At 34.7% G+C, this 25534-nt stretch overlaps 1 protein-coding gene across 3 annotated transcripts in view; it reads left to right on the top strand.

Annotated features, from left to right (window-relative positions):
• Nucleotides 1-25534, top strand: part of CSMD3 (CUB and Sushi multiple domains 3) — a 1097518-nt gene that overhangs the window by 557843 nt on the left and 514141 nt on the right. For all 3 annotated transcript variants that reach the window (XM_060116495.1, XM_060116494.1, XM_060116493.1), the window contains one exon: nucleotides 11733-11845. In XM_060116495.1, the coding sequence (XP_059972478.1) occupies nucleotides 11733-11845 (113 nt within the window). The remainder of the gene's footprint in view (nucleotides 1-11732; nucleotides 11846-25534) is intronic.

Here is a 25534-nt window from a genome sequence, read left to right as displayed (position 1 = left end):
CAGACGCGCAGGCTCAGTAGTTGTGGCTCACGGGCCTAGTTGCTCCGTGGCACATGGGATCCTCCCAGACCAGGGCTCGAACCCGTGTCCCCTGCATTGGCAGGCAGATTCTCAACCACTGCACCACCAGGGAAGCCCTGTTGGGAGTTTTTTTAATTACTGATTCAATTTCAGTACTGGTAATTGGTGTGTTCATATTTTCTACTTCTTCCTGGTTCAGTCTTGGGAGATTGTACCTTTCTCAGAATTTATCCATTTATTCTAGGTTGTCCATTTTATTGGCATATAGTTGCTTGTGGTAGTCTCTTATGATCCTTTGTATTTCTGTGGTGTCAGTTGTAACTTCTCCTCTTTCATTTCTGATTTTATTGATTTGGGCCTTCTCTTTTTGCTTGGTGAGTCTGGCTAAAGGTTTTTCAATTTTGTTTATCTTTTCAAAGAACCATCTTTTAATGTTTTTAATTTCATTGATCTTTTCTATTGTTTTCTTAGTCTCTAATTCATTTATTTCTGCTCTGATCTTTATAATTTCTTCCTTTCTACTAACTTTGGGTTTTGTTTGTTTGTGTTTCTCTAGTTGCTTTAGGTGTAAGGTTGGGTTGTTTATTTGAGATTTTTCTTATGTCCTGAAGTAAGCTTGCATCAGTATAAACTTCCCTGTTAGAACTGCTTTTGCTGGGTCCCATAGGTTTTGGATTGTCATGTTTTCATTTTCATTTGTCTCTAGGTATTTTTCGATTTCCTCTTTGATTTCTTTAATGATCCATTGGTTGTTTAGTAGTGTATCATTTAGCCTCCATGTGTTTGAATAAATATCCACTTTTGTTTATTTATCTATACCTGGACTGGAAGGAACTTGTATCTCAAAGTTAACCAAGAGACTTTACACCTGTCTACTGTAATCTTAAACTATGAATGCCAGATTTCTGTGTCTCTTATGTGATAGTTTTCCTGCTGCATCTTCCTTGCAATCAAACTAGTAAACACAACTGTGTGTGTGTGTGTGTGTGTGTGTGTGTGTGTGTCAAATTTAGATACTGAGTATCTGGATGTATTTCAGTTACTTTTACTTTGATATTATAAAAAATTTGGTAAGATGGCCTCAGTTTTACTCTGCCAATAATTGGATTGTTGGATTTGTAAGACCAGATCATGTCTATACTGGTATAAGAGAGAAATTATGTCAGGCCAGTTAAACAGTCAGGGAGGACTTTATTCAAGACTATTGCAATAGGGGCAAGGACTAATAAGAGCCAAGACTACTGTTATAGGGAAGACAAATTGAACTCAACTCTTCTGGACAAGGTGGGATGGTGTTTAAATGCTGGGGTGATCTAGTAGTAAAGTACTGGAAAACTTTAGGTGGGAGATTAGTCAGTATTAATATCCCATCTGTGTTTGCTAGTAGTTACTTAGCAAAGTTGGGCTCTTCGCTCTCACAGAGTCAGGAAAACAGGAATGCTATCTCCTTTGATGATTTTATTTCAGATAGATGGCTTCTAGGTCCTTGAGAGAGACATTCCTGGTTGTAGAAGATTTATACCTCAAAGGGCAGAAAAAGGATTTACAATTGCAAGTTTTCTAAAGTAAATTCTCTTAAGAAAAGTGAAGGCTGGAGCCTATAGTCAGGATGATACCTCTCTAAAATTTAGTTAAGCCAAGGGTAATGTTAAGGCTGTCTTGGTCATTGGGAGTACTATTTAGAGCTGTTTGGAAGTAGTGATTGTGGGAAATATTAATGGGGGTTCAGAAAGTAAAATAGTGTAACAAATAACATGTTTGTTTTTTAATGAAATGTGATTCTTAAAATATTTGAAATAATACTACCGTGAATAAGACAGCAGGGTAATTCATGAGAATCGTAGCTTGCTAGAATACCTTCTTTCAGTTAAGTTCAGTGCCATTATCAGTTGTTCTAGAAAATTTAAGTTTCCAGTTCTTTGTAGGAACCACTGTCCATTCCATCTGAGATTCTGGCTACACTTGACAAACATGGATCCACCTGTGTTTTCCTTTCACTTCGATAGCCATATGGGTGATTAGCAGCCCTTGAAAGGGTTCCTCCAGCACAAGAACAGCCTATCTTTTCTCTAGAAGACTTTGACGTAAGCAGAATATTCTAGTCACTAAAGGTGGCATACTTCTTCCAGTGGGTCCTTCAAGGTCCTTATAACTTTATGTCTCAGGGCTTCTAGGGAAGAAAGAGGCCCTTTGAAGTACTGAACATGATTATGGGAGGATTCACTTAAATCGGGCACAGGACATGATCTCTGGCCCAAATTCATAGGTCTACTAAATATAAGTTCAAAGGGAAAAATATGATGCTTACCTGCAAGGGTTGCTCTAATTTTCAACTAGGCTAGAAGTAAAGTTCTAGCCATTTTAATCTAGTATATTGCAGAATCTTAGCAGATGGGTTTGATTCATCTTCTGGGAGTTTGTAAACATTTACATAATTACTGGATGGTAGTGGGAATAAGATGACATCCTCTCTTTGGTTCATTATGCTCTAGTATCCAAAATGTAGAAAATACTTTTATTAAGAGAGATTTTACCACTGCCTGAGTATTGGCATCTGAAGAAGGAAAGACTTCAGACCATCCAAACATCATATACACCATAACTAGACAAAATTTCTTACTTTCCTCAGGCATTAATTCTATGAAATCCAAATGCCAGTAAGTTTCTGGTAAATTTGATTGGGAAAACTGCCTATACCATACCTTGGGCGTGACCTGTAAATAATTCTGCTGACAGGTTGCTCATCTCTTAAATATGTTTTGAATAACTTCACCTTTTATGTAAATATGCTAAGAATCTAATGCCTTTAAAAATCCCTCTTTTACTTAATTATGTTGGTAACACAACATTACTAACCAAGCAAATAAGGACTGTTCTATAGAAATGATTTTGTTTGATAATTCTCATAGTTCAGTCAAATTTCTTTTAACCCCCTTTTGAATCCATTTGTACATTTCCTTTTTTGAAGCATATATTTGGAAGTTAATAAAAATTGCTTGTTGTGTTAAATGTGAGGCTTCTAACTTTGAAATCTGCCACATTTTAACAGTGGCTTTTACAGCTGTCAGCAAAATCATTGCCTTTAGAAGTTTTTATTCTGCCCTGAGTGAGCTCTATAATGGATTAGTGATCTGAGCAGCAACTGTACAGCCTCTAAAAAATCAACTATCAATTTTTCAGGAGATATTTTACTTCCCCTCAAACTAGAGAATCCTCTAATTTTCCAGATTAGCTCCTTTGCATGACAGACACAAACACATCATATATATATATATATAAAACTATGTGTGTCTGTGTGTGTATGTATGTGCGCATATGTACATATATCAAGAATTGGAATTCCTGTTACTGTTATTGATTAGGCTGCATGTGCCAACTCTAGGCAAAATATAAGCTTCCAAAATTTCATAACAAGTCACCATAGCATACGAAGCCTTAAGTTGGTCACTTTTATCCTGAGTACATGACCCATTGGGTAACATTATTAAAAGAGATTATGAGCAATAATATCAGTTAAAACATGCCAAGGCCTAGTGTTGTCTTCTTTTACCATTGTACAATCATGATCATCTATTTGATCAGGATCTGGTAAAAAATGAATGGGATTTAGGAGATTCCATCTCCCAAATACAGTGTTAGGATTGAATAATAGTGCTTATTCATAACTAGTCTGATGCCATGCCTACAAATTCTGGATCTTATGTACTTATACCTGTCACAACAGTAAGGCATGCACATAAGTCAAGTGACCAGAGGTAAGGACTTAAGCCTTTTTAAAGATGTGTCTGCTGTTGTTACAACAGCCCAGTATCCGCAGTGCCACGGCCTCCAGAAGAACTGAGAAACATGCTATTAATGTATGGTCTCATCCCAACTTTTGAGTTAAATTCCAGAAGTTTCACTTTTACTTTAATGATAAAACAAGAAGGGCTTTTCAAAATTACAGATCCCCAAAGCTGAGACGATAGCCAATTTTAGTTCAAAAGCCTCTTTAGATTCTACAGAGTAAATCAGAGGTTCTGAACAATTTTCACACAGTTGCTCCATTAAAGGTTTTCCTTCTCTGCAGAAGCTAGAATCCAGTATTCACAATATCCTATCAGTCCCCAAAATGGTCTAAGTTGTTTTTTGTAATATGGCATTTTATCTGCAAAATGGGCTGACCCTGTGTTGTAACACTTGTGAGCCCTCACCATCGATATATGCCCTAAATATCCCTAGTTTGGCAATATTGCAATTTACCCAATGAGGTCTTATGTCCTTGTGAAGGGGGAAATTGTAACAAAGCCAAAGTATCAGTTTTGCATTACTCTTTAGTTTTTGATGCTACCAGCCAACCATCTATATATTGAATGCTTATAGATCCTTCTGGTGGAAGTTTCCTGTAAGTTTTCTGTAAATAGCTAAAGAAATAGTAGAAGAGTACTGAAACTCTTGAGGAATCCTTTGCCATAAATACTAGACTTCCTTCATAAGTAAAAACAAACAAGAATATAGACCTGTTTAGATTAGAGGAATGGGGAAAAAAAGCAGAGCATAGAAAAATTGGAGAAAAACTTTGTAGAGGGTGGTACCAAAGTTATAATATAGTATTAGGAACTGTAGGTATTAATAGAACAATGGATTTACTTACTTCTTTAAGATGTTATATTAAGGTCAACCATATTTATCAAATTTATCTTCCTTTGCTGGAAGTTTGGCAGTATTAATATTACAGGGTGAATGTCCTTTTATAATTATCCTTTGTTTTTCTAATTCTTTTTATAACTGGTTTTATTTCTTCTAGTTGAACTCTCAGCAAAGGCTACTGATTGACACATGGTCATGCCGTATGCTTTTTAAACCAGTATTATTATCCCAAGGCCCAAAGAGATGCATTGCTTTATTTCTGCTCAGGGTACTTTTCCAGCATGGTGTGACACTGTCACTTGCTGCTACATTCCTTTTCTTTCAGAAGGCACACCATAACCAAATAAGACAGTTTTTTCCAAGGATATTAAACAGACACTCCATATGGAGTATACAATATGGTAGTTTTAATTTGCACAGGAGATCTCTCCCCAATAGGTTTACAGGAGAATCAGGAGAAAGTAAGAAAACATGTTCCTCAGTCAGGAGATCTATTAATGTGGGGACCACAGACGAAAATAACACATATGAAGCTGATTTAAAATACCAACAACCTGAATTGGTCTGTCACCAGATGGAAAGTGAGGGATTTCTGGGACATTTTCAGAATAAGTAGCGCCTGTATCTACAGATTTTTCTGTATCCAGAAAAATCAAGGATATGTTAGCCTGAGGGAAATTTATTCAGACATAAATTTCATCAGTCCCTACTGCTGAGATTCCCTCAATCTGTCAATTGTAAACCATTTGACAATTATTCTCTAGCTTTCTGGGCTTTCTTCATTCCCTTGTTTCTGCAATTTCTGCATCTTCTGGAGTCTCTTTTCTTCAATCTCTTTTCCACTGTCCCAGTTTCTTGGAATAATAACATATGGTTTTCTCTTCTTTGCTGCCTTCACAGATTGGCCAGAGTAAAGTTTATTTTCTTTAGTAAACAGTATTAACTGAACAGTTAATGCAGCAGTTTATAACTTCTTTTCTTCTTCATATTTTTTCTAGATTGTTCCCCAACTGAGTAGTTGCTGCTAAGATTTGAGTAGTAATCTGTCCTTACCAACCTTCTCCCTTTCTCCTAATTTGAGTTCGGATAACCAGCAAGAGAGCAAAGGCAAAGGATAGGACCAGGGGACAATTTTTCTCGGCCCTTGGATCCAGGCCAGTAAATTTTGAGAAAATTTCAACAGATAGAAATTTTAGATAGGAAATAATGGGGACTCATCTGTTTTGTGGATACAACACTGCAGTTTCTCCCAGCTCATCTTTAGAGGAAAGACTGCGAGCAGTCTCTTCTAATGGGTCACCCAAGCCCCTGGTTCTTCCACAGTTGTGGAGGGTGGTAGATAGCTGCTACTCCTTGATGGGATGGGTCATCTTCTGGTCCCCAGTGTGCTTGCTCTGTCAAAGGAGCAAAGTCTGCTGGTTGCAGAATCCCCCACGGTAGCTTGTGCACATCCCCAAACGTGGGTCTGTAAAGTAAAAACACACTGTGTAGTACTTCTGCAAACTTCTGGAAAAGAGGAAGAGAAGCTTTCACGTGAATAGGCTGGGTAGCTTCTCAATGGCATTAGCTTCACTGATGATCAGATAAGAAGAGCTGGTTTTCCACATATTGTGACCAAAAAAAAAAAAAGTAGAATTATATGACTATTTGGCTTCTTTCTTGTGCTGGTATATTTATCAACCTAATACTTTTTTTTCTTTTTTTTTCCAAGTGACTAGTGAAACTACTCTACATCCTGTCACTTTCATATAGGGACAGAGTATTTTATTCAAGTTCTCAACTCGTCCCTAAATATATCTCCTTATAGTTTCTGCTTTCCTAGATCCATAGTGTATGGATGATAAGAGACTTATAGTTTCTGCTTTCCTAGATCCATAGTGTATGGATGATAAGAGACTCATAATTTCTGGTTTCCTAGATCTATAGTGTATGGATGATAAGAGACTCATAATTTCTGCTTTCCTATATCCATAGTGTATGGATGATAAGAGACTCCTGGAGGTAGACTCTATGCTAGGACAAAGAGTAGACTCAGAGCTAGGATATGAGGATTACAAGCCTGTGTTCTCAAACAGGGCAGGTGATTCAGTACCAGCTAAAAAAGTCATGCCATCAGCCTTCTTTGTGGGGAAATGTACTGACAAAGGGAAGTGATGATCTTAGATCATCACTTCCCTCTTCCCAGGAGTTTGTTTGAAGCAAGAAGAATAAAGAGATGTAGGGGGAGAAGAGCGAGCAGAAACAGCAAAGAAAGAAAGAAGAGGGCTCTGTGGACGAGAAAGTACCTTTAATTCTCAAATTTCCTTTTCCATTTTCCTCAGTCTTTCCTTCTGGCTTTCCAAATCATTTTTAACTTTACTCTTAGAATGATGTCCATCCAGTAAATACCAGCAATTAATTTGCTTATAATGTGGACCTCCTAAATCCCTCATAAATCTTGAAAGACTGTATTCTCATAAGTATTCCAAATGTGACAGAGATAGTAGTTGTTTTAAGAACTGCAGGCAACGTTCCTGGCTTCCCATATTTTTCCATCATCAAAGCTAATCATGATCCTGAAGGGATTTTAGAGCCCAATTTACCCATGCTTACTCAATAGAAAAATCTTAAATTTGCAGAGGGTGGTTCATCTAGCTAGTATTCCAAAAGAGCAGAGCACTAGGAGGGAGACTTTTTATAATTTAGGGTCTCTTAAACTACTGTTATGTGGCCGTATGAACTTCATCTGGTCCACTTAATTTTGGAACTGCCATTTGCATCCCATCCTCATCACCAAATTGTTGGAGAAATATAATTAACAATAACATCTCCTGCCAACCCAGTCAAGCCTCTCCACAAAATGTAGAAAGAATGAAACAGTTTTAATATTGAATAAGCATTCACCTAGACTGTGATGGACATCATAGGCAATCTGCTAAAGAGATTGCAAAGAGAACTAAATCTTACCCTTTATATATCAGGCAGATACAATCCATTTAAATACATGTTAATTGACCTTATCAAAAGGGAAAATAGAACTTCTCCTATCTTTATGAAAAGCAGGAAATTAACATCATGAAGCTATATGCCTAGGCTTAAACTCCCACAGAAACAGGGAGACAGGGTGACATTTTCCTTGATGTTCACATTTCAAAGAGGTAACACTAAGGCCTGCAAGAAAGTCATTCATGTAGTGCAAAAATTGACAAGAGGCTTATTTAGCTTAAAAGATTTACATACATCTGTAACAAACATTATCATTTATAATTTCAAGTTTCATAAGAGAAATGCTAGAGAGAAAGGGGAATTTTTCTTTACCTTCTGATATTGGGGAAATGTTTAATCCTTTTTTTTTTTTTTTTTTAGATTTATATTTACCCTTACACCACCAATGGGTGGGAACTAGGTAGAATCATGGCCAATAGAACAAATTGGCAGTGGAACGATTAGTCTATACATGTTAGCTGTTCTTTATGAAATACTGACAAACTTATATGTGCTAGAGGTTTTGGACTGGTAAAAGAGTTCAGGATTGAGATGGATATAGGAGGGTATAATAAAGAGGAATAATTTAATCTCATAAAAAGGTGTCTTTTAATATTCACTATGAGATAGATTGTTGACATATTTGATATGGTATAGCTGATGCACATCCTATAGTTTTAAGCTCTCATGCCCATTTTATAATGGATTTACTTTACTTTCTTTCATGTCTCTGAGCTTAAGTCCTCACTCTTGCCCATAAACCTGTCTCTTTACCATAGCTCAAAGGACTAGTTCTTTTGAACTCATCAATTTGAAAATTGAAAGTTCACATGCCACAAAGTTTTCAAATGATAATGCATATGTGTATGTATATGAATACCTACAGATATACACATATGTTACAAAGGAGGATGTATGTGTTCGTATCTTTTACATTCTAATAATTTTAAATTTGCTTTGGCAGGAAGAAAGTGAATATAGTCTAAAATTCCATAATATCTTATAGTATCTTTATATCTCACACTATTCCTTAATATTATGCACAATCCCATAATTGAATCATAATATTTAACTGGGTTCATTTGTGATGGATTCCCATAAATTCTGTAATACTGAGCACTGCTGGCATAGCTGTATTGCTAATGCAGTCTGCTGATCATGTTCTATAGTTTTGGTGGCTGACCAGTGAGCAGGACATTTTGCTGCCATGGTGGCTTCAAGGATACAAGTCCTCCATGTTGCCCTCTGCTGGTCTAATTATAGTATAGCCTCCATCGAGGACACTCCTCTCTTAGGAAGGGAAACTTTATACCTTCTCTCCTCATGCAATTTTTCAGAAATCTTCATGGTTTTAGCAATAAAGTGGGTAAACACTTAAGAATTTCTTCTTTTAAAAACCTATTTTTTTAGTATGTAATTTAGAAGTCCCAATCATTATGGATATTTCACTCAGTAGTGAATCCATTTTTTTTTTTTCTCTTTGTATTCTTGACAGACTTTTCCGCTCAAGGTCTTACTTACTCATTTGCTTTCCAGCTTTATATGACCCTTGGCTTCGGTTCAAATATGTGACTAAAACATTATTAATGACAGAGGAAACATTAAGTAATTTCCCCTGTTAGGGTTATAAAATTGAGCATTGCTGAATGAGATTATTAATACATAGATTCAGTGATGCATTAGCAGAATATTCTTTAAAATAAAATTATTCCCAATACAACATACATGACATGACTAGCCTGACATCAGTATTGCGAAAGTTTATATTATACTCCTTGCCATTTTATTGTTTTGCACAGTGCTTAAATGTTTTTCACAATGTTTCTTTAGAACAAAGTTCTGTGAAACTTGAATGTCAAAATGAAGTACATTCCTGGTGTTAAAAAAACAAGTTAAAGATTTTTATAGATTCTTTTTTTCTTTTCAGTTTAAAAAGAAGTATAAGATTTTCAATGATCTGAAATTTAGTATCTTGGCACTGTTGGTGGGAATGTAAATTGATACAGCCACTATGGAGAACAGTATGGAGGTTCCTTAAAAAACTAAAAATAGAACTACCATAATACCCAGCAATCCCACTACTAGACATATACCCTGAGAAAACCATAATTCAAAAAGAGTCATATACCACAATATTCATTGCATCTCTATTTACAATAGCCAAGACATGGAAACAACCTAAGTGTCCATCGACAGATGAATGGATAAAGAAGATGTGGCACATATACAATGGAATATTATTCAGCCATTAAAAAGAAACAAAACTGATTTGTAGTGAGGTGGATGGACCTAGATCCTGTCATACAGAGTTAAGTTAGAAAGATAAAATCAAATACAGTATGCTAACACATATATATAGAATCTTTAAAAAAAAATGGTCCTGAAGAACCTAGGGGCAGGACAGGAATAAAGATGCAGACATAGAGAATGGACTTGAGGACATGGGGAGGGGGAAAGGTAAGCTGGGACAAAGTGAGAGAGTGGCATGGACATAGATACACTACCAGATGTAAAATACATAGCTAGTGGGAAGCAGCCACATAGCACAGGGAGATCAGCTCAGTGCTTTGTGACCACTTAGAGGGGTGGGATAGGGAGGGTGGGAGGGAGATGCAAGAGGGAGGAGATATGGGGATATATGTATATGTATAGCTGATTCACTTCGTTATAAAGCAGAAACTAACACACCATTGTAAAGCAACTGCACTCAATAAAGATGTTAAAAAAAAATAAGAGGGCAAATACCTTTTTGGAAATTGTGGAAATGAAAAAAAAAAGAACAAGGAAACCTAGGAAGTATCAAAGAATAAAAAGATAAGCAGACAGACATCTAGAAATGACAAGGAATATGAAATAGGTGCAGAACTTTCTAGAGCAGAAAGAGGCTCCAGTTCCTAACCCTGTCGTCCCTTCTCCTAAATGCGTGAAGCTACTGCAGACAAAATGTCCCTGTACCAACAGGCACATGAAGAGATGCTCAACATCACTAATTATTAGAGAAATACAAATCAAAAGTACCATGAGGTACCACCTCACACCGGTCAGAATGGCCATCATCAAAAAATCAACAAACAATAAATGTGAGAGACAGTGTGGAGAAAAGGGAACCCTCTTGCACCGTTGGTGGGAATGTACATTAGTACAATCATTATGGAGAACAATATGGAGGTTCCTTAAAAAACTAAAACTAGAACTACCATATGATCCAGCAATCCCACTCCTGGGCATATATCTGGAGAAAACCATAATTCAAAAAGATACACACACCCCAGTGTTCATTGCAGTAATATTTACAGTAGCCAGGACATGGAAGCAACCTAAATGTCCATTCACACAGGAGCGGATAAGAAGATGTGGTACACGTATGCAATAGATTACTAGTCAGCTTTAAAAAAAAAAAAAGAATGAGATAATGTCATTTGCAGCAACATGGGTGGACATAGAGATTGTCATACTGAATGAAGTAAGTCAAACAGAGAAAGACAAATATTGTATGATATCGTTTAGATGTGGAATTTAAAAAAATGGTACAAATGAATTTATTTACAAAACAGAAATAGAGTCACAGATGTAGAAAACAGTTTATGGTTACGGGGGTGAAGACGGGGGAGGGATAAATTGGGAGATTGGGATTGACATATACACACTACTATATATAAAAAAGATAACTAACAAGGACCTACTGTATAGCACAGGGAACTCTACTCAGTACTCTGTAATGACCTATATGGGAAAGGAATCTAAAAAAGAGTGGATATGTATATATGTATAACTGCCTCACTTTGCTGTACAGCAGAAACTAACACAACATTGTAAATCAACTAGACTGCAATAAAATTTTAAAAATAAATAAATTAAAAAAAATAAAATTTAGTATCTTGCCTCAGGGATATGAAAGATCTAACCTAGTTAAACACATAAAATAATACTTGTTTATAATAAACCTTGATCACTAAATTATGTTGTTTGTTCTGTTATAACAACACAGTCTTATAAGTTTATCTGACAGTTGTTTGCTTCTAGCCAAGAAAGTATTGAGAAACACATCTGTCTCATAATTTGCATACAGAGGGTATTTTAATAATCCATTTCTCTCTTCTCTGTCCATCTATTTTTAGGCTGACTGGAAGCTTTGTGCCAGACTTGATAGTAAGCATGAGTAGCCAAATGTGGCTGCACCTTCAAACAGATGAAAGTGTCGGATCTATTGGCTTCAAGGTTAACTACAAAGGTAATGATAAATTGCTACTTTGGGAAATATGTTATCTTAATAAAACCAGAGAATACTTTTAAATTTAGGTTTAATTGTATCTATAAAATAAAAGTTTCCCAGCATATAAGAATGTATTTCAACAAAATACTTGCCTCTTTAAGTTAACTATACATGTTGATTTCACTTTTCTTTAAATAAAATTGCTTTTTTTTCCCTTTAAAATGTGTATATTTTGCATACCTAATCTCTCCCTCAGTCCACTATACAATGCCTGTGCTTTAGGCGCTATGGACTCCTAGCCTTTCCCAGAATAGACAATGTGATTTTATAAACTTTACACAAATTGACTGGCAAAAAATCTACTAATTATTAAATACTTAAATACAAAGTAAAGACTTAATTTCTTAAAGAATCCAGGGAACCAATTATTACTATTTTTATTTTTATTTTGTAATTCGTCAGTGTATCTCTCAGATCAAATACATGGTATCAGTGTTCAGATTATCAACTCCTATGTAAATTACAGATCACAAAAGTGTTAAATTGCTACTGCCCATCCCAATATTGATAGTTTTGCAGATTAATGATGAATTACATGTGTGTAACATAATCTTTTGTTTTAGTTCCATTTATAAGAGATAGATGCAAACATTGTGAAATCATATCTTTGACACACAATTAACTATTTTTTTAATTAATTAATTTATTTATTATTTTTGGCTGTGTTGGGTCTTTGTTTCTATGTGAGGACTTTCTCTACTTGTGGCAAGCGGGGTCCACTCTTCATCGTGGTGCACAGGCCTCTCACTATCGCGGCCTCTCTTGTTGTGGAGCACAGGCTCCAGACGTGCAGGCTCAGTAGTTGTGGCTCACGGGCCTAGTTGCTCCGTGGCATGTGGGATCTTCCCAGACCAGGGCTCGAACCCGTGTCCCCTGCATTGGCAGGCAGATTCTCAACCACTGCACCACCAGGGAAGCCCACGATTAACTTTTTAAAAGTCAAATAGAGACAGTGGATATACAGGTATACACACAATGTACATATTAGAAATGCAATTTTGAAATTCTGACTGAAAATATGTATATGTTATTAAGTTAAATTCTATGCTTTAAAAGATAAAAATGTGAAAGAGACCATCAGAAAGTTATGCTGCTTGAATTTATTTTTCTATTGTAAAAGTCATTATTCTCTATCTTATCAATTAAACAATGGATTATTAAGTAGACAGAATTCTATTACTTGCATAATAATAATTTTTAAACAGACTTTATTTTTTCAAACATCGGCTTGACATGCCTTTGTATCCTGGCACGGGGAAATGAATGCATGATGTTGTCAGGGAGACAGGACACATGCATTCTGTGTTTTTAACTTGAGACTAAATTTGGTACTATATTAATTTGAATAGTTCAGGAAATCTGTATAAATATCAGTTTAAAAAAATAAAAAGGTTATCCTGATTATGATTTAAATATATTCTTCCTCCATTTAAAATCCACATCTATCCCCAGTAAATAAAACAAAGTTACAAAGTTTAAAGAATGCTCAGCTTCTGTTGCAAGTATCTATGTCTTGATTGTTTTCTTTTCCCTTACTTTTCCCCTGTAACTTATATTCCTCTTGGTTTTATTATTTTCTTCACCCTAAGAAACTTAAACTGTTAGAAAGTCTGAAGTGATTTAAACCTTAGAAACTGTATTAATCATTAACGACAATGCTTCAGCAAAGAACGCAGTTATTAAAGCTCATGAACAGTTTAGAGCCACAGGGGCGTCCTGTCGATATTTACAGCTCTTGAACTGCTCTCCACTCCACTGCAGTTCAAGAGCTGGAAGTACGTTGCAACATAGCACAATTAAACATTATTTTGTTTTGTTTTCTGCTCAGATTTCAACAAATAATTTAAAAATATATGTACTGCCTAAGGATCTGCTATGTGCCAGCCACTGAATGAGTTGTTGAGTATAGAAAGAACAGCCAGGGACTTCCCCGGCGGTACAGTTGTTAAGACTCCATGCTCCACTGCGGGGGGTGGGGTTGGATCCCTGGTCAGGGAACTAAGATAAGATCCTGATCACCACGTGGTGTGGCAAAAAGGAAAAGAAACAACAGCCAGATATTTTCTCTCTTAGGAAGATCATAATATAGTGACAGAGAAAAATATATCCAACTATCCATATACAAATATCCACCAAAGTGAGATTTGAAACAAACCAACCCAGGAGATTCTTAATGAATAATTCCCTTATTCTTTCCCTCCCTTCAATCTGGTCTCTTTCAGTCTAACATCCACACTGCTAATGATGATCTCCCAGCAACAGGGAGGTGATCATATTACACTACAGCTTAAAATGTTTCCAGACTTTTTATTGCCTAAAGATGAAGTCCAGAAGCTCCACAGGTCTTATCTTCCACCTTTTTTCTCCCTACAATCCAATTTTATAAAACAAACCATAATTCTCTGAACCCAGCAAGTTGTTTCACACTTCTCCTTACACTCAATAAATTCTATCTGGATCCATATTCTATTTCTAACTCAGCATCACATCACTCATGCCGTGAGACAATGTTCAAATATTTCTTCTTCTGTGAAGCCTTCCTTAACTCCCCCCATTACAAAAGAAAAGATACTCTGTTTTATAAACGCTGTATCATATATACTACATAACCAGATGAAATGCATCCTATTCATCTTTATATTTCCATTAGCAACCCCCTGCTATATCATCATAGGTAATTAATGATTGTTCAATAAAGCTGAACAAATGAGTTGACCTATATAATGTGATGTGATACAGGGTAAAGTATGTCCTCAAAATTTTCATTTTCCTACTGTGAAAATCATGTTTTTGCATCCTCCATAATATAAAACCTGAGCTCAAAGTTGAAGTAGGGTTCATTTTGAGAAGTTTCAAATTTTGATGTGCAGATAGCTTTAGCAGCTTCGCCTATAAAAATAATTTTCATAATTACCATGCTCTCTGTTAAGTAGTCTGTTGGTTCTAAAAGGAACACCTGCTAAAAAAACTTTCCAGATTTGATCTAAAGATATCTTTTTCTTATCATCTATAGATTTTGCATGAGATAGCATTAAAAGTGGATCTCCTGTAAATTAAACTTGTGTTTTATTGTACATTTTGTCTTTGAGAGTAAGAGAGAACTTAGCTGTAAAACCACCTGGTCATTTTTACTCAAAGGTAAATATTTAGGAAATTTAATTTTTTTCTATGGCTATAAGTCTCTTCATATCTTTTCCTGGATTAATTTTGATTATTTATACTTTGTTAGAAATTTTCCTAGGATCTAGATAATAGTTTTCAAATATATTGACATTTCATACATAGTTTATTTTTTAAAAAACTTTTCTTAAAAAAATTAGTAAAGATATCTTATCCAAATTATTTATGGCATAAACTAATTCAAAAGAGTAAATATTTTTTCTCACTCTGTTTGCCAGCATCTGCTTTTTTGCTTGCCCAGCAGTCTTTCCACTTCCTTCTAAGAGCTGAACTACTTTAGGCTTGATGAACTTTATCTCTTCCACTTCTGTATGGCTCTATAGGTTTGGGCTGAACTAATCATAATTCCTTTTGATATGGTTAACAGTTTAGGATCTGGGGCAATTGATACAGATTCCAGGTGAAAGAAAATCTCTTTTTTGAAGTGGTATATTAAGGGTCATTTAACTTAGTGCCTACTGGTGGTCAACTTCTGTTAGCAGCAGAACCAGCAGATGGAAAAAATGAAAAACAGTATTTTAGAAAAAATTGAAACTCCTAAGTGCCTGAAAGGAATACTAGACCTTGGTTTTCCAATTGTATAAGGCTATAAACTTTTCCTCATTTAAGCCATGGTGAGTTCAGTTTATGTCACTTATAGCTAATTAAGCCCTGATTAACACACTTGCCATCTCTTTGTTATTTAATTCTTTCAACATAGAAAAAAAAGGGAAGATCTATATTACAGTTCAATGCTTGCAGAATCAGATATATTTCTTTCTTTATTTTAATTTTTTTTTCTTTTAGGGTGGAAAAACACAATGGATGGGTCCCAGGGACAATGTGTACTCATAGAAAGGAACAGTTATATTTGAGAAAGTAATAGTCAATACATTCTTTATTTTTTTTCAGGAAACGAAACATAGAAATATTAGAGTTCTGTAATCACCTTCTACTAATAGTGTACATCCATAATGGGCAACATTCTTTATTAATCTTAGGACCCATGCCTTACTGCCATTATTTATGAATTAAGTTTTGGTCCCAGGTGTTTTTTTTTTTTTTTTAATTCTCAAATCATATCATGAGATTGATTGAGATGTTTTGAAAATAGCATCAGTTCCTTGGTTCCTACATGGGTAATTATGACACTGAGACATAATCTTGTTTAGTTATCACTGAAATCATGTTGCAGGATAATGGTAAAAATATGTAAATTGTTTTTGATTATTTTCTCTTTCTTAAGATTTCTGTTATGAATACTTCAGAAATTGACCCACATATATACAGTCAGTTGATTTTCAAAAAAGATGCTAAAGAATTCAATGGGGAAAGGATATTCTTTTTTTTTTTTATGAGTAATACTGAAACAATTGTATACCCACATGCCAAAAAAAGCAAAAAAAAAACCCCAAAACAAACAAACAAAAAAAACCCCTCAACCTTCCCTTTACTCACACAATACACAGAAGTTAACTTGAAATGGATTATAGACCTAAATATAAGAGCTAAATCTACAAAACTTTTGGAAAAAAAAAAAAAACTAGCAGAAAAGCATAGTTAGCTTGGCTTAAGGAAAGTTTTCTTAGCTAGCAGACCAAAAACATATTATATGCTATGGACTAAATGTTTGTGTCCACCCCGCAAAATTCATATGTTGAAGCCCTAACCCTTAATGTGATGGTATTTGGAGGTGGAGCATTAGGGAGGTAATTAGACTTAAATGAGGTCATGAGGGGGAACCTACATGATGGATTAGTGCCCTATAAGAAGAGACACCAGAGAGCCTGCTCTCTCTCCTCAAGTACTCACAATGAGAAAAGGCCATGTGAGTAAACAGAGAGAAGGTGCTTGCCTGTGAGACAGGAAGAGGGTCCTCACCAGAACCTGACCATACTGATCTTGAGCATCCAAATAGAGAACTTGTATACAGAGTATATAATGAATTTTAATAACTCAATAATAGGATAAAGAAAATAATCCAATTTAAAAACGGTAAAAGAACTGGCCATCCACTTGACCAAAAAAGAGATACAGATGGCTCAAAAGCATTTGGAAAAAATGTTCAACATCATCATCATAAAGGCAATGCAAATTAAAACCACAAAGAGATACCACTATATACCAACTGTATGGTGAAGATTAAAAGTATTGACCTGCCAAGGAAGTGGAATAACTAGACTTCACAAACACTGTTGGTAGGAACATAAAATGTTATAATATCTTTTGAAACACATGCCTACCATATGACCCAGCCATTTTGCTCCTTGACATTTTCCCAAGGGAAATGAAAGCAAATGTCTACAAAGACTTGTATAAGTATACATAGCATATATATTTTTAACAATCTCCCCAAACTGGAAGAAATTTAAATATTTATCCATAGGTGAGTATATAAACAGAATAGGGTGCTACTCATCAATAAAAAAGGAAAAAGCTATTAACATATGCAAAACATGGATAAAAATAAAAATGATCAAGCTCAGTGAAAAGATCCAGACCAAAAAAAACCAAAACAAACAAAAAAACCCCAGTAAATCTGGGGCTTCCCTGGTGGCGCAGTGGTTGAGAGTCCGCCTGCCAATGCAGGGGACACGGGTTCGTGCCCCGGTCCGGGAAGATCCCACATGCCGCGGAGTGGCTGCGCCCATGAGCCATGGCCACTGAGCCTGCACGTCCGGAGCCTATGCTCCGCAACGGAAGAGGCCACAACAGTGAGAGGCCCGCGTACCGCAAAAAAAAAACAAATACAAAAACAAAAAAAACAGTATATCCTGCATGATTCTATTTATACAAAATTCTAGAAAATGCTAACTAAAACTCGTAGTAACAGAAAGCAGATTATTTTTGGGGCATTGGAGGAATTGATTACCAAGGGGCCAGAGAAACATTTTGTGTTAGATAGATGAATGCTCATTACCTTTGCTATGGTAATGATTCATAGGTGTATACATATGTTAAAATTAATCAAACTGCACCTTTTACATATGGTCAGTTTATTGTTTGTCAGTTACACCCCAATGAACCTGTAAACAAATTTCTGTGCTAACATTACCAAGTAATGTTTCAAAATGAGTACTAATATAAGCTGTTTTATTTTTAATGGTATTATTATTTTGAGAGAAATAAGAAAAAGATTATGAGGAAAATGTTTTGATAGTTTTTGACGAGAGGGCAAGAACAATGTTTCATTTAAAATAGCTTTAAGTAGAAGAGAATAGTATATTCTCGGAATTTATTTTTGAAGTGCTTAAGTGGTTATACTTTGCAGATTTCAAGTTTTTCTTTTTTTTTTTTTAAGTAGGTTGAGGTATTACAAACAAGAGTGTCAGTGATATAATAGAGATTATAGCAAGGTAAATTTATACCCAAGGAACAAAAGAAGTGCTGAAAATTGCATTTATTTTTCTGTTTTTTCATTAAAACATTTTTAGTCTTAAGAAAGGTGGTACAAAGTAAAAATTTGTTATAATCAATTACTTATTTCTTAATCCTGCTGGTACCTGCCTAAGAAAACCTGACTTGTTCTTGTGAGGGACTGAGTTTTATTTAAACTGAACACATTCTTTTTTTTCTCCAGTTATATGAGATTTTAAAGTTTTGTTCCACTTACGTGATTTTTTCCATCTCTTTATTAGGATATTTCTCCAAAATCACCATTCATAGAATCCCAAGATTAAGCCTTGTTATATTTCTGATTACAGTCAGTTAAAAAAAGAATTAATCATATAAGGATATTTATATAGTGGAGATATACAATGGTATCTGGCAAAAGAGCTAATGGTGTGTGTAGGTTTTTGTCCTTTTAGTTAGTACAGTGAAACAAAGATTCTGAACAATCCATCATTATACCCCCATAGTACTTACCACAATTCAAGTGGATGGTCCAATAAATATATCAAACTGTAATCTGCAAAAAAGCTCACTGAGATTAATGCTAAACCAAAATGGCTTTCAGTATTAAAGAGTTACTATGTTATTAGCAATTGATTCTTAAATATTTAATTTTAAAACTATACTTTAAAGCAGAAAACTAATGATGAATGAATGATAAATAAAGATATTTAGAGACTTTGTTAGAAATTTATGAATCCCCCAAATCTTCTCACGTATTGTATTTCTTAGTTTTCCAGTGCTATGAAATCAAATTAGTGAAATAAAATTATGTAAGGCAAAGTTATATCATTTTTTTAATTTATAAGTATTTCCTATTTCCCCATATCCTGTTCTTTAACTCAAGTGAATTCAATTTAATGAGATCAAAGTCATCTAAAGAACATATTTAGATGATGATTTGACAGACTCTTAAAATGCACTCCGTAAATAATGAAAATAATTTTTAATTACACTGAAAATAAACTTTTTAGTTTTTTAGGAACTAAACTATTTGTAATATACAAACATAATATTACCGTGTTACAGAGATATATTTCAGTGTTTGTGTGATTAGATTGGAATCTAAGTTCATCTGTGTAAATAACTATTTTCCTCTAAGTTATGCCATATATATCACTGATTCAATACTTGCTGAAAGGAAAGTTTATCTTTAAAACAACGAGCTTGGACAAAATAGTCTCTGCATTTACTTTGAGTTCTAACATTCTTTTATTAGATTTGGTAAATTAAATATTGATATGTTTATTATACAGTCCAAGAATATTACACTCAATATTCCTTCCTTATAGTAAACTGATATGCTATCAGCGGGACATGCTTTGTGTTAGTTCTCAAGATAAACTCCTCTCTCAGAATTTCCTCCAGATGTGACACCTTTCTATCTGGTGGTGGTCTGCTAACACAGAACCAGTGAGCCCCCTTGGATTTTCTCATTATTGTGTCTTTTGAGATATTTCTTCTCTTCATATCATTTTCATTTTCTTTAAGAAATCTTGTAATCTGTTAAAAGTGTTTCTCTTTCTTGGAAAAACTACTAAGTAACACATAGTATTACATGTGGGATTTTCATGATAACATTTCAATCTGCCCTCAGAATAAAGACAGCTTTTAAGTATGACCCACGGAAACTTTACTTGAATAAGTATTATTATTTTCATTGTTGCTTTTTATTGGCTTAAAGGATTTATTCTATTTTTACATTCAATACATCAAGTTTCTTCAGAAAACTACTGCTCCTAAAATATTCAATTTGACTTTATCACAGTCTGCTGTGAGGACTAAGCTTTTTGTTTCTATACCCCCAGAATGAGAATGAGTGGCAGTAGAATATTAAAAGTAATGTCTATTTAAAAATATTCATTGAGTTTCAACTATGTGCCTAGGCATCATGAAGAGGATAGGGTACATAGCAAAAAATAAGAGACTAAGTCACTGCTTTCAGTCTAATGGGACAAAGACTGACAGTTAACAAATAATTATAAATATAAAGAGTGCTAAAAATGAAAGAGAGAATGTGCTTTTGGGAGACTATAACAAGGCACCTAATGCAGGCCTCAAGGAAACCTTTCCTGAGGAAGTGAACATGGACTGAGACCTGAAGCTGAGTAGGAGTTACTGAGGCTGGAAGCTGGACAGCATGACCAGTGTGTATAGATGACAAGTTATATTTGAGGAGTTGTTAGAATTCCTGGATGTGTAGCAGAAATGGAAAGAGAAAAAGCTATGATGTAGTCCTGGATAAGACTGGAGAGATGAGAAAGAGCAGGTCATGCTTTGCTGCAAAAGACACATATGAATCTGTGAGACTGAAAGATACTCATTTTCCCCATGGGAGCAAAAGATCATTCCACCCACTCCCAGGTAGACAGCTTTTCCAATTTTCCCCTTAGGACAGGGACTAGTATTTATTTAAATAATGGAATCATAGAACATTGGAGCTGGGAGAGGCTTTTGAGGTAATTGAATCCATTATACTCATTTCCTCCAAGATAAGGAAATTGAGTCCCATAAAGATCGATTTTTCTCACAGTCGCTATAGGTAGTGCCTGAGCCCAAAGTGGAACTATGAGCTATTGCTTCTGAGAGGGTCACTTTCCCCTGCACTACATTGCTTCACACTTCATATTTCTCCATAGATCCAAGGTATATAGAGTTGGCTGATTGACAAATACACTTTTGTAGGTTGTACAGGGCCTTTGTCAGATAATCTATAATCATCACAATTTCTAATCAAATTAATGTGTCTTTTCCCTCAATGCCAGTAATAATTTAATTTTATACATATTATATTCATGGTTATTCATTTTATCCACCCTAACTGGGGAAGATATTTCAAATCAAAGTGAAGTATCAATGCAAGTAAAAGAATCATTGGAGACTAAAATGTTTTTCCTTATCTGTTATAAGCAGAAGGTATGATGTGAGATATGTGAGGTATTTATATTTTAGAACTTGATCTTTAATGGCAGAAGAGAATAAAGTTATTTGTTTGATTAAATAAAATCCCAATGTTATTTTTGCTTATCTCAACTGAGAAAGAAATCTTAATTAAACCTATCAGAACTAAAACTATTCAGAATTTTGGAATAGTGCCAATCTGACTATGTGCAAAGAGGTAGCTGTTTATATAAATAAATTGTTTTCTGAATGTGGTACTATATCATTTCTTGGACACAGTGGTAATCTTAACCATTCTCAAACTCATTAGCTTATACAACAATTATTTATTTTCACAAGTCTGTGCGTAGGCTGACGGTGTGCTGATCTAGGCTGAGTTTGAATTCATGCATCATTCATTCTTCTGACACCAGTGCCCTAGACCAGATATGGTGTTTTCTTGACAATGACAGAAGTGCATAGGATAAAAATTCAACCATACAGACATGTTTAAAGATTTCCTTGCTTCCTGTCTGCTAAAATTCATTGGCCAAATCAAGTCAATTGGCAAGCCCAGATTTAAAGAGGTAGGAAAGTGAATTCCGCCCAAAAAAGTGGGAGAAAAGAGTAAATGTTTTTAAACAATCTAGTTTGCAACAAGTGCTAACTCTCTCTCTCTATTTATATATAAAAGTACATATACATATATAGGCAAAAGGTATATATATATATATATATACACACACACATATATACATATATATATATATATATATATATATATATATATAACCTGTGCTTTTGTCTGTACCTGGCCACCACCAACCAGATGACTAATGAGTGGTACAGAGGTGACCGAGCCTGGTGCCAGCATTGTCCCCAGATAGCTCCCCAGGAGGAAGCTCAGCACCACAACAAAGCCCAACAGGAAGACAATCCTCGGGAAGGTCAGGAATATACATATATACACACACACGGAGACACACACATACATACATACATGGTTGACTCTTGGACAACACGGGTCTTGAACAGTGCAGTTCCACTTATACAAGGAATTTTTTCATGAATAAATACTATGATACTACACAATCTGTGGTTGGTTGAATCCACAGATATGAAAACGCAGATACAGAGGAACCACGTATATGGAGGAACTATCTACACAAAGTACCAACTATAACTTATACTTGGATTTTTTTACTGCATGGAGGGTAGGTGCCCCTAACTCCCACGTTATTACTAGTCAGTTATATATCTTCTGCCCTCAATAAGAAGACAGTTTAGTTTGGAATAAAGTCACATATGCTGATTGTTACAGTGATCTAAACAAGATGATACAGAACTGGACAAGGGATGTTACTTCTGAAATGAAAAGTTAAGGATGAAGTGGGGATTGGAGTTAAGAGTTCTCTCTGAAAAGGGAAAAAGAAAACACACCTTAATGACAGTAGATAAAAGAGATAGAGCAAGAAAATATATAAAGAGATGGAGGTTCTCATAGTAGTCAAAAACCTGCAAAATATTTTTTGGCAAGAAAATATATTTCAATGCTGTTGTGTATATTGTTCCTCACTGTAAATATCATGCATGTTTACCGAACTTAAATAACTCCCATGGTATCTTCATTTCGTGTCAACTTTTAACAGTAACATAAGAAGGTTGGAACATCTATAAAAATAATAAGACCTTCTATTGAAAGAAAAAATGGAAATATTTTGGCAAAATTTACCAAACGGATGTTGGCCATCAGGGCATTTCCCATGTTTAATAATAAGGTGTGATGATATTCAGGTGTTAAAAGCATGGGCTTTTGAGTCAAAATAGTGTTGAATTTAGGTTTGTTGACTTCTGAGTCAGACATAGTGTATATTTCAGGTTTGTTGCTTGCTCATTGGAGACCTTGGAGAAGTGTTCTAATCTTTTGAAGTCTCAGCTTCCTCATCTGTAAAATGATAAGAATGAGTTTTTACCTTAATGGAATGTTGTAAGAATTAATGAGAAAATGTACTTAAAGTCTTAATTAGACTTATATTTATAATATTATTATTACTCAGAAAATATATCTATTATATAGCTACATAAAATACCACATTTTATAAAGTTTTTATTTTTTCACATCATGTGGATTACTCAAAAAAATTTCTATCATATTCTGGGAAGTACACCATTTATTTAGTTTGTCTTCAAATAAGTCAAACATGGAAGAATATTTTAGTGTGATTAAAATAGAACCCAACTAGCAATAACAGAATTTGAAGTTAAAAATACATTATCGTTTATGATAGCACCTTCAAAAATGAAATACTTTGGTATAAATCTAACAAAATATATATAATACCTATATGATGAAAATTATAAAACTCTGGTAAAAGATGCCAAAGAAGAACTAAATAAAGAGATATTCTATGTTCATGAATAGGAAAACTCAGTATTGTCAAGATATCAGTTGTTTCCAACTTGTTCTATAGATTCAACACAATCCCAATCAAAATCTCAGCAATTTATTTTATGGGTATTGACAAACTGATTCAAAAGTTTATATGGAGAGGCAAAAAAGAAAACAAAACAGGATAGCCAACTCAGTATTGAAGAAGAACAAAGTGAGAAGACTGACATTACTTGGCTTCAAGACTTATGTAAAGTTACAGTAAGCAACACAGTGTGGTAATGATGAAGGAATAAACAAATAGATCAATGAAACAGAATAGAGAACCCAGAAAAAAAATTCACTGATCTGTGCTAAGGAGCACAGGCAGTACAATGGAGCAAAGATGGTCTTTTCAACAAAAGGTGTGGAAACAACTGGAAACCTACATGCAAAAATAAAAAAATAAAAAAAAAGAAGGCACAGACCTTACACCCTTCACAAAAATTAACTCGAAATGGGTTGTCAACCTAAATGTAAAATGCAAAACTATATCACTACTAGAAGATAATGTAGGAGAAAATCTAGATAACTTTGAGTATGGTGATGACTTTTTAGATATAGCATCAAAGGCACAACCCATGAAAGAAGTAATAGATAAGCTGAACTTCATTAAAATTAAAAACATATATTCTGCAAAAGACAACATAAAAAGAATGAGAAGATGAGCTACAGAATGGTAAAAAACATTTTGCAAAACACACATCTGATAAAGGACTATTATTTTAAAAAAACATAAATAATTCTTAAAACAACAATAAGTAAATTAACAACTCATTTAAAAATGGTGTGTACCACTACACACCTAGTAGAGTGGCCAAAATCTAAAACAATGACAAAACCAAATGCTTGTGAGGATGTGGAACAAGAACTCTCATTCACTGCTGATGGGAATGCAGTGTGGTACAACCACTTTGGATGACAGTTGTCAGTTTCTTACAAAATGAAACATATTCTTAAATATATGATTCTGCAATCACACTCTTTAGTATTTATCTACCAAAATGAAATGAAAACATATCCACACAAAGACTACATATGTATATTTATAGTAGCTTTATTCATAATTATCAAAACTTACAGCAACCAAGATGTTCTTCAGTAGGTGAATGGATAAATAAACTGTGATACATACAGTCAATGGAATACTATTCAGCCCTGAAAGAAAATGTGCTATTGAGCCATACAAAGACATGGAGGAAACTTAAATGTGTATTACTCAATAAAGGAAGCCAATCTGAAAAGGCTATGTACTGTATAATTCCAGCTATATCTCTTTCTAGAAAAGGCAACACTATGGAGATAGTAAAAAGCTCAGTAGTTGCCAGGAATTGTGCTCTGGATAGACCGAGCACAGAGGACTTTTAAGGCAGTGAACCTATTTTGTATGATACTACAGTGATAGATACATGTTCTTGCACACTTGTCAAAACCCATAGAATGTTTAACACCAACAGTAAATCTAACATAAACTCTAGACTTTAGATGATGATGTGTCAGTGTAGGTTCATCAATGTGGTACGTGGAGTGGGTGAGGCTGTGTATGTGTGGTATGGAGTAAATGGGAACTCTCTATGCTTTCCACTCAATTTTGCAGTCAACCTAAAACTTCTCTAATTTTTTTTAATTTAAAAAATAATAAGTTAAAAAAAATGAAACCCAATAGTACTCCCAAAGATGTCTAGAAGTAGTTATAAAATGATAGTATTTTATATTAATAGAAGTATTTGAAATCTTTTTTTCTTAACATTTGTTTATTTAGGCTGCACCAGGTCTTAGTTGTGGCA

Source organism: Mesoplodon densirostris, chromosome 13 (assembly GCF_025265405.1).
Source record: "Mesoplodon densirostris isolate mMesDen1 chromosome 13, mMesDen1 primary haplotype, whole genome shotgun sequence".
NCBI lineage: Eukaryota > Metazoa > Chordata > Mammalia > Artiodactyla > Ziphiidae > Mesoplodon > Mesoplodon densirostris.
This window is presented reverse-complemented; position numbering and strand designations above follow the sequence as displayed.